The sequence below is a fragment of the Bidens hawaiensis genome, unplaced genomic scaffold (assembly GCF_021521415.1).
Source record: "Bidens hawaiensis isolate Kalapana, Puna unplaced genomic scaffold, B.hawaiensis_p1.1 tig00001461_1, whole genome shotgun sequence".
NCBI classification, from domain to species: domain Eukaryota; kingdom Viridiplantae; phylum Streptophyta; class Magnoliopsida; order Asterales; family Asteraceae; genus Bidens; species Bidens hawaiensis.
This window is the reverse complement of record NW_027491082.1, coordinates 1,537,328-1,547,294: the sequence shown is the minus strand read 5'-3', so window position 1 is coordinate 1,547,294 and position 9,967 is coordinate 1,537,328. Positions and strand designations below refer to the sequence as shown.

Here is a 9,967-nt window from a genome sequence, read left to right as displayed (position 1 = left end):
TTTCAAGTTGACATCTAGGCGTAAAATAAACGTATGCTTCGCTCAAGTTGATTACCAAAATCCAAGAGGGAGACCAAGCTATCGCATTCAAACTAGTTGTCAAAGCCATAAGTTCAACCACTATGTTAATGTCGTAATTTCAACATGGTTGGTGGAAGCCGGGATAAATTTAGATACAAAGGGAACGATGTAAGTTATGTTACACAAGTGTAGACGACTTAATTAAGCAATTTAAGAAAAAACGATAACCGAATGTTTTAAAAGTGTTTGAATGTAATAAAGTAAAACTTTAGGGGGATTTTGAAATTGGAGGCTCCTGTTTTAATTATATCGTTGTATTCATCTCCGGCCACCGCATCGGAAGAGATGGAAACTGCGAGTAGTAGTCTCATAAACCCTTCGAATACTTCAAAGTCAAAGCCAACAGTAGTGGTGATAATGGGAGCAACCGGTTCCGGCAAATCACGTCTCGCCATTGACCTTGCAGCAGCTTCACAATTACCACTCCCTATTGAAATCATCAACGCCGATTCTATGCAGGTTTATTTATTTATTTATTATTATTATTATTATTTATACACAAAACAGTTTAAATCTTCATTTGTTGTCGTGAATTTTGAATCAATCAATCAGGTGTATCAAGGATTGGATGTTCTCACTAATAAAGTTCCAGTTCATGATCAGAAAGGTTTATTTCACCTAAGTTTTATTAATAATATTAACATTATGTCCATTTTGTTACTTCCTGATATTGATTTTTGGATTATATGCCTGAGTAGGAGTGCCACATCATCTTTTGGGCACAATTAGCCCTAAAGTCGAGTTTACTGCAAAGGATTTTAGGGATTACGCCATTCTTGTGAGTAATTTTCTCCTCTGTATATGATTTGAACCTGTTTTGAAATGTATACTGAGGGATTTTAATCTTCAGATACAACATTCTTTATTAGTTTAAGAATAATAATAATAATAATAATAATAATAATAATAATAAAAGCATTTCTTAAAATGATTTTCAGCTTATCAATGATATAATATCCAGGAATCGCTTACCAGTCATTGTTGGAGGCACAAATTACTACATTCAGGTAAACTGTATTTATTATTTTTCAACTTCAGTTTATGAGTTTGCTTGATTTGCTTTTATGTTGTTTTTAATATTAGTGTAACTTGTAAATTTGTAATTTTGTTACTTGTTTCTTGCTGTTCAGGCACTTGTGAGCCGATTTCTTTTGGATGAATCACTTGGAGATATAGATGACAGTTGCTTAGAAGATGAAATGAATGGTAAACAGTATTTAGTGGCTATAAATATTTATGCTTGCTTTTAACAGGTAGACATGAATTGATGATTACCCTTTTTGTGAACAGGAGATAAAGAACCGCATACGCAACTTATGTTAGATCAAGAGAATTTTAGTTATAGTTATGGAAGTCTCAAGGCTATTGATCCAGTTGCTGCAAATAGAATTCATCCAAATGACCATAGAAAGGTGAGTAGATAAGTTTCTAAGAATGCTTTAATCTCACATCATTGATTTTGCAAATTAGACATACACATTAATTGTTTATTACCTTCTATAGATAAGTCAATACCTTCGGTTATATACTTCGTGCGGTGTTCTTCCTAGCAAATATCTTCAGGAGAAAACTATGGAGGTATAATTTTATAGCTGGCAAAAGGAGTTGGTCGGTTGGGATGGGTAATGGGTCAAAATGGGGTCGGATCGAAAGGATTTTGTACAGGGTCAGGTTGAGTTGAAACACTTTTTGTCAGATTTTTTTATATTTTTCAAATAGTTAGTTAGTTATATCAATAACAAAATGATTTCAGAGGTTTATGCATTAGAAGCACACTCTTGGTGACTTTTAACCCGTTTGACCCATGTTTTATAACTTTTTTTTTCTTTATACGCATTTGACCTGACAGATAAAATATAATCTAAATCGATCCATATTTAAGTAGATGGGTCAAAATTGGCAGCTCTACACACCGTGAATAATTGGAGTAAGGGGTGTAAACGAGCCAGGCCACTCATAAGCTACTCGATATTGGCTATTTGACTCACTAAAAGCTCAAATCGGTCCAAGCTTAAACGAGCTTGAGCTGGCTCGTGAGCCTAAACAAGCCTATTATTTATATAATTTTTATATAATATACTAAATACTGAATATATATTTACAATAATAATAATAATTATCATACACAAATCTATGATAAGATAACTAATTATTATATATTATGGTATATCTAAACATTATAGTTAAAATATATAAAATAAAAAATAGGTAAATGTTTATAAGTTAGTTAAGAAAAAACAAGCGAGCTGAGCTCAAGCTTGAAAAACTATTCACAAGTAGAGCTCGATATTTATAAATAGAGCTCTCAGTCGGCTCGGCTTGTTTACACCCGCTCTGGAATTGGCTTCTTTGACTGAACTAGAAAAATAGCATTTTTTTTCATGTAAAATTAATCTTAACTATTTCACTGAGCAGAATTGGGGAGATGGTGATAATTTACGATACAATTGTTGTTTTATATGCGTGGACGCTTCACTCCCTGTTATTGACACATATGTGGATCAAAGGGTAGATCAGATGGTCAACTCAGGTTTACTTCAGGAAGTTTATGACATTTTTAACCCTGATGCTGTTTACACTCGAGGTTTAAGGCAAGCCATTGGTGTCAGGGAGTTTGAGGATTTTTTAAAAGTTTATTATTCTCAAGAGTTGCCAATTACATCTGTTGAAAAGTTAAAAGAGAACATGGACACAATATTGTGTTCGTCTAGCGAGAACCCGCTCAAACAGCTTCTTGAAGATGCTATTGATAAAGTTAAATTGAATACCAGAAGGCTTGTTCGTCGACAGGTGAATAATATTCAAATGATTTATATATTTTGTTTTACTCTTGCAATCGTTGTGTATAATTTAGAAATACTAATAATTATTTACCAGAAAAGAAGGCTTAATCGGCTACAGACATTGTTTGGGTGGAACATACATTATGTTGATGCAACCGAATGTCTCTCATGTATGTCCTTTCGCTTTTCAATAAAAGGGTAAAATAGTCATTTCATATCCGTTTAACAGTTATATTAACGTATGCTAGTGATAAAGACCAAACGCGCTACAAAGTGGCAAACAGTTGGGACCAAAACCGATTTTTTCAAGAATATCGATCTTTTGATGTAGGAGTGAATGTGTTGACTTAAATAACACTGTGTTTATTTTATTTTCAGGTTTCACTGAAGAGTCATGGACTGAAAATGTGGTTAAACCATCAATCCAAATAATCCAATCTCATTTTGAGAAAGATATAAAGTGTGATTTTGATGCAAGTAATGTTAGTAAAGGAGTAAAATTGATGGAAAGGGATTTATGGACACAACACATATGCAAGGTTAGTTTCATGCCTTCATTAGCTGTTTATTTTCTTTAAAATGAACTCGTTTAAATGGATTAAAATCAGAGTGGTGACGGTTTGCAATTGATAAATAATACTACATAAGAACCATATTTACTTGTAGGCATGCGGGGATAAGGTGCTTAGAGGAGCGTATGAGTGGGAACAACATAAACAAGGGAGGAGTCATCGCAAAAGAGTTTGCCGGCTAAGAAAGTCTGGGGTCTCCGGGTTGGATGAGTAACCGTCTAAACCGAAGCGTAAGCACTCCTAGATATAACAACGTATTTGGTAAAAGAAAAAGAAGCAAAGTTAAGGTGTTAAAAGAAAATGAAAGTGTGTTATTATGGGTAAATTTTAGAGGTGGTATTTATTGTTTGTAAAAATTTAAGGATATGTTATTTTGTACAAGTAACTATAGTTTATTAGAATTATATAATTTTTGAAGGGTCACCCTATAATATCTGGTCCGGCAATTACACTCATGAACGAAAATCATTATCTTGAATAAGCGAACACCTGATGGACTGGAGTTGCTGTTTCTGGCGTTCATCTTCTGATAAATTAGCAAACGCACCTCAACCCCATTACGAGGGAGGAGAGGCAGCTGCCGCCTTTCGCCTCTTATATGTTTCGGCAAGAAAGCTGGGGTTTGGGTTTGATAACATTGCCAACGACTATATGGTAGTAGTCGGGAGGAGACACATGTATAAGACTATGTTTTACAAATTCAGTTTACGTGATGATGGATTCTTTAAGCCAATTGGCACTTGGTCTGCAAAGTCGATCTAACGTCCGACGTTTTATGCAACAATGCAGTCCACTGGTATAAAAATGAGCTGTCAAACTCACCAAAAAGATTTTAAATTTGATCTTAAGAAAATCAAAAAATGAGTTTTTATCTCGCCAAAAAGATTTTATGTTGCTTTTAAGAAAATCAGAAGACGTTTCAAAAAGAAAGTTCTTGGTTTTAGAGGGTGTACAAGTATTTCAAGTTTTTGAGAAATTGATTCAACCTTTGAGAAATGATAATAGATCGATTGAATGCTTCTAGGTCATGGATAAATTAGGCTAAAAAGAGCAATGAGCTCAGAATTTGATGTGTCCGGTAGGCTTTACGTGTTTAGTAAGAACCAAAGTGATATAAACTAAAATCTGTTAGATTTAGTGGTTTTATTCTTTGAAGGGGTATGTATGTCTCAAGACACATCTTTCCGAATGATAGGCAGAAATGTGATTATTCAGTCATTCACGAGCCCGTTAGTGGTTGGTCACCATGAAAAGACAAAATATTTACTGTTTTATGCTCAAATGTTGGAAATTCAAAGAAGATGAAGAATTAAAATGCAAAAGAGCTCAAATGTCAAAATCAACAAAAAAAATGTTAATAGTTAATAATATGCCAAAATAAAGGGGTATATGAGAACTACTTGAAGTGAGGCAGTAAGGTTGACAACGGTAAGATCTAACAATTTGTTCAGATTAATCCGTATAACTAGTAAGCGGAAATCATTATAAATACTCGGATCTCGGATTGAGTCTTGCAAAACCGAAGAAATAAAGATTAAGTTTTAAAGAGAGAAAGTTGCCAAAGATGTCCAAGAAGACTATGGAGAATAGTGTCCCTTTTCTAGGGAGCTCCAAGCCTCATAGGTTTTTCATTAATGGGCCTAAATGGCTTGCCCATCGAGCTTGTTACAACCAAAAGGGCCTCATACCCATAGAATGATTAAACGAAAGCTAAACGAAACGACAATCACATTGAAATACTATCTAATGCTTAAGCCTCTTATATTTAGCCCTATGATCGCCCTTAGGCTTTTTGTACAGATCGGTGCTTTCGTCTCTAACCATGCTTGGTCAACCATTCATTAATATCTGTCATCTCGAACTCTGAAAGTGCTTCAAAGTTCAATGGATCCAAACTCTTATTGGACTCAGATGATTCTTTAATTTCCATTCTTGGAGACTTGATTCTCAATCTTATTTTCTTTCTATTTTCCGAGGATTGGCAACAATAGATTTAGGAACATCATATACGAGGCTCGACATCTAATTCCTTTTTGTTGATTTTCTTGAGCCGAATGGTGGCATTCCTTTGCGTCTTGACGAATCTTAAGACATGATCAAATCATCTTTAGATTCAACCATAAACCTTTCGAGTTCTAGATTTATTTTGCGCGCTTCACCATCTGCAACTTCAATCTTTTCAAACGCACTAATCTTTCTTGTTTCTAAACCAGCAGGCTTGTTCTTGATCTGACTATTTATTGTCAACCACACAAATCTAGAAAAAGAATAAGATGCGCTCCCACTCAGACCCTTCTTTTCAGGGTCAAATAAATGTTGAGTTTTCAAAACACACCCTCGGATTAAAAAATTTGTACTTTAGGTTTATGAACTTTGTAAATTTAACTCACTGACCTCTCAAGCTTATAAAGTCTTTAAAATCCTAAAAGTGTTAATGTTTAAAATTAAAACTAAAAATAAATAAAATTACAAATAAATAAGATCGAATTAATCAAAAACAATCTTAATGGCAAATTAATCAAAAAATTACAATTCATTTATATATGATCTCCACCTTATTTTCACCTTTATTTGGTTCATAATCATCATTGTGTGTGGAATCAAGTCAAAACCAGATGTAGTTCAATAACGATTAATCGATTATACTATTGAAATTGCCCATAGTAACAAAAGTTCAAGTTAAGACTATTGTAGACAAATTAATGTTATTAAAATTCTTTTTTTCTTTTTTATAATAAGAAAAAATAATTATGCAAACAAAATCTTTTTCTTTTCAGAGTTGCAATAATATTATATTTTGGGACCTGCAATACGTAAACGAAAAGAAGAAAAGATTGATAAGAACACCTTCCCATGTTAGCTGCCTCATTCACTGAATATTATGGTCCAAATTATTGTTTTCTTAATAAAAATATAAAAAAAGATGTTGTGCAATATTAAATACTGTAATAAATATAAAGCTTATGATAGAAAAAAACTATAAGTATTTAACCCTAACTAAAATTCTAAAAACCTAAAAGACAATATTTCTCTTCAGGGCTTTTACGTATTCTAAATTACATCCATTTATAACAACTTTATGTATTTCAACCGTTTTCATTATCAAAATTTAAATATCAGACTAGATTTAAATAGTAACTATCTAAAATATCAATTCTTACAAAGTTAGTGTAAAAGAATATCGGAGTTCATTTAATTTGGTGTAACAATTATAATTATAATTATAATTATAAATATATATAATTTAGAAGTTTGTTGCCGCAAGCGCCCAAATAGGGTACTTCACGGCACCATATTAGTCCATGTTTTTTTCTTTTTTGAGTGTGTTTTGTTTAGTTCAGTTACTATAACGAAAGTAAGGGAAGCCGAGCAAATGTCAATTTTTTTTGTTATTTTAGTTCCGATACCATAATGAGGTTGACGGAAACCGACCAAATACGAGTAGGCTCGCCGCCTCAACGCCTGTGACTAACAACGCTCGGGTTTTACCAACGCGCAAGTTTATCGTCCAACACATCCCCCCCCCCAAACCCATTGGCCCACCTTCATATATTTTTTTTTTCATGTTTAGCTCCAGTATCGTTACGAGCGTAATAAAAACCTGGCCGAATTCGTGTCGAATTACTTCCACGATGCTCGAGACCGACAACGATTGTATTTTACACCGCCCGGGTTTGCCGACCAAATAAACATCGTTTAAATATTTTGTTTTTTTATATGCTAATATTTTATATGTTAATTTGATGAATTAATTTTTTGTGCGTACGCTCAAACTTTACCAACGATGTCTATACCCTAACGAACGTAATCGATACTGACGGAATTCGCTTCGACTCATCGTCGTAACCCTCGGGTTTTACCAACGCCTAGGTTTAAACGCCGCCCCGACGCAACGCGCCAGGTAGAAGAACTAGTTCAATAATAAACAAACACTATACACCTACAAAAAGACTATCTGAGTTCATTTCATTTAGAACCTAAAACCGTCAATTTGAGACAAAAGACTCTACCAGGTGAGTTAGCATCGCATAATTAGATATTTTAATAAATTTAATTGGGTGTAGATTGAAAGTGAATAATAATAAATTTTCATCTAAAATAGTTAGGGTAGACTCATTAGGGGGCCATTTCACATATTTATAACAATGATCAAAAGGTTCTCTCCAACAATCAATGTAACAACCTTCATACATACATACATACACGGTATGTGAAAACGAGATAGTGTATTTGTCAATGTAGACACATCTTTAATAGTCAGAACAATAAAATTTGATGATTTCTTCGATAGAGTAAAAAACCTACTTATTAACGTGTACATTACTTGAAAACCCACATTATCATCACTCATCTTGAAGGATCAAACTTGTGATAACATGGAGATTCTTTAGACGATAAAGTTGGTTGTCAAACAATAACCCGTGCTTCGGTTGCTCTATTGTTTGGCCATTGATTTTTCACCTAAAAAATCCACGTGACACGTTTCCAGGATGTCCACATAACCGACGGAATTCACAGTCTTGTTTACTTTACAATTTTATTTATTATTATTAGAATCTTTGATGTTTATTATTATTATTATTATTATTATTATTATTATTATTTTATTTTTTTTTTGAGTTTTTCACATCTTTATTCGTCTAAATATAAAGCGTCTATATCAAAACAGAGGATAAACGGGTAACAAGCTACGCCGCAAGACCTTTTTAAATAACAAAACCTAATCTTTTAAATACTGCATTGACAGATTTTAGAGTCATAACATTACTCAAAAATTTATTTTATTAAACTTTAAACATTTTAATTACCAGATCCAATAAAAGATTTTCCACCTTGAAAGCAGACAGTGGTGTCGGTGGGTTTGAGTGTGGGGACGCAGCGACTGAAGTGCTGACTTCTTACATTGCATTGGGTGTTGGTACACAAAGAATAATTCAACATACAAAAGTGTGTGTCAGTGTGTCACATGTTATATTATAAGGACCCTAATGAGTTTCTATATATACACACACACACTTAAGGTTAGGTTGCTGGTGGTGGTCATTGGTGGCAGATGGCGGAGTTCACACACTTGGTGGTGGTCAAGTTTAAAGAGGAGGTGGTGGTGGAGGATATTATTAAAGGTTTGGAAAAACTTGTTTCTGAAGTTGACACTGTCAAGTCCTTTGGTTGGTAAGTCTAATGTAGTAATGTAAATGCATGAACTATATATAAGTTTACATATTATATTGTTCATGAGTTCCAAAGGTTTTATGTTTTCAAAACATGTAGAGTACAACTGTTGGTGCTACTGTTACAAGTTACCATAGCGTTCATTTTTAAGATTAGTGTTATTTATTTCAATGTTTTTGAGACTCGAATGGGTCGGATGGTCACGGGTTCTACCGGGATTCAGTCACATGATCGTCCGGTTCTACATGGTTTGCTCGTTGTTTATAAAACCGGCCGGTTCGAACCGGTTGACCGGAGAACCGGACCGGTTAAACCGGTTTACTATGGGTAAAAAATTATTTTTTGTATTTAGCATTTTTTCAATCTTAACCGTCATTTTAGATGAAATTTGTTCAACTGGTCGAACTGGTTCAACCCTTCCGCTTAGCTGTCCGATCCGTTGAATAAATTTTATTTCATAAGTACAAGTAACTAATGCAAAAATAACATGTGTGGCAGGGGGAAGGATATTGAAAGCATGGAGATGCTAAGGCAAGGTTTCACTCATGCTTTATGATGACATTTGGTTCCAAAGATGATTTCAGTGCTTTCCAAGCCCACCCTAACCATGTCGAGTACTCGGCAACGTTCTCTGCCGCGATTGAAAAGGTCGTGCTTCTTGATTTCCCGGTTGTTGCAATCAAGCCTCCGCCTACTTGACATGTGGGTGCGTATTGAATACGAGTTAAAAAAGACCTGAATGTCACCTCAGGATATCAATATGTGAAGTCTATGTTTCTTGTTTTGTGCTTTTACTAAATTCGATGTTGTACGAAGAGCCTTGTCAATTGTCGAAAAAACTAAGTTGTTGGACGAATAATGTTCTCGTTGTCATGTACGATTAGTTTACTTTTACAGCATCTCTCACTTTGGGTAAAAACTAAAAAATGAGTATGAGGGAGATTAATAACAATTCACAATCACATTGGATAAAAATGTTTTTCTTTTGACATTCTTCATCTTTCATAAATTGACATCCAAACGACTATGATTATGAAAAAGAATAATCAAATCAATAAAATGAAAAACTATACATTAGAAACCAATCAATACATGAATGATGAACCCCTTCATCACCAATGCAAAAAACAGGCCCTACACATTAAATAGTTCATGGGTATTGTCTTTATTATTTAACTAAGTTACGCGTACTACACGGGTTGAATAATTTAAATTATATAAATCATAAACTCTACAGTGAGTTAGTGACAACAACGGCAATTAAATCGATCTCTTGTTCAAATTATTTAACAATCGATCTCTTGTTCAATTTTTCCGTACAAGTTTTTAATTCACTTCAAATGGTTTCAACTTTGTTAA

General features: G+C 33.8%; 1 protein-coding gene and 1 pseudogene across 2 annotated transcripts; both read left to right on the top strand.

Moving 5' to 3' along the window:
- The first annotated feature begins 399 nt into the window (after window positions 1–399).
- On the top strand, window positions 400–3,693 carry LOC143576725 (tRNA dimethylallyltransferase 2-like). 2 transcript variants are annotated; one of them, XM_077060760.1, is made up of 11 exons: window positions 400–540; window positions 634–688; window positions 780–859; window positions 1,020–1,088; window positions 1,212–1,287; window positions 1,375–1,493; window positions 1,585–1,659; window positions 2,497–2,871; window positions 2,959–3,034; window positions 3,243–3,403; window positions 3,531–3,693. In XM_077060760.1, exons 1-11 carry the CDS (start codon window positions 439–441, stop codon window positions 3,648–3,650), a joined length of 1,308 nt encoding a protein of 435 aa, XP_076916875.1. In that variant the 5' UTR covers window positions 400–438; the 3' UTR covers window positions 3,651–3,693. The 2 variants fall into 2 exon arrangements, with proteins under 2 accessions (XP_076916875.1, XP_076916870.1); XM_077060755.1 differs by having other exon boundaries at window positions 465–540; window positions 1,043–1,088.
- Window positions 3,694–8,476: 4,783 nt separating this feature from the next.
- On the top strand, window positions 8,477–9,452 carry LOC143576713 (stress-response A/B barrel domain-containing protein At5g22580-like; annotated as a pseudogene).
- Window positions 9,453–9,967: the final 515 nt, after the last annotated feature.

What these genes read in the sequence shown, in the direction of transcription:
- LOC143576725 (XM_077060760.1), top strand. Translation starts at nt 439, where the DNA reads ATGGGAGCAACCGGTTCCGGCAAATCACGTCTCGCCATTGACCTTGCA. An exon ending in TCAACGCCGATTCTATGCAG is followed by an intron (nt 541 to 633) that starts GTTTATTTATTT and finishes TCAATCAATCAG; the next exon opens with GTGTATCAAGGATTGGATGT. An exon ending in TTAGGGATTACGCCATTCTT is followed by an intron (nt 860 to 1,019) that starts GTGAGTAATTTT and finishes AATGATTTTCAG; the next exon opens with CTTATCAATGATATAATATC.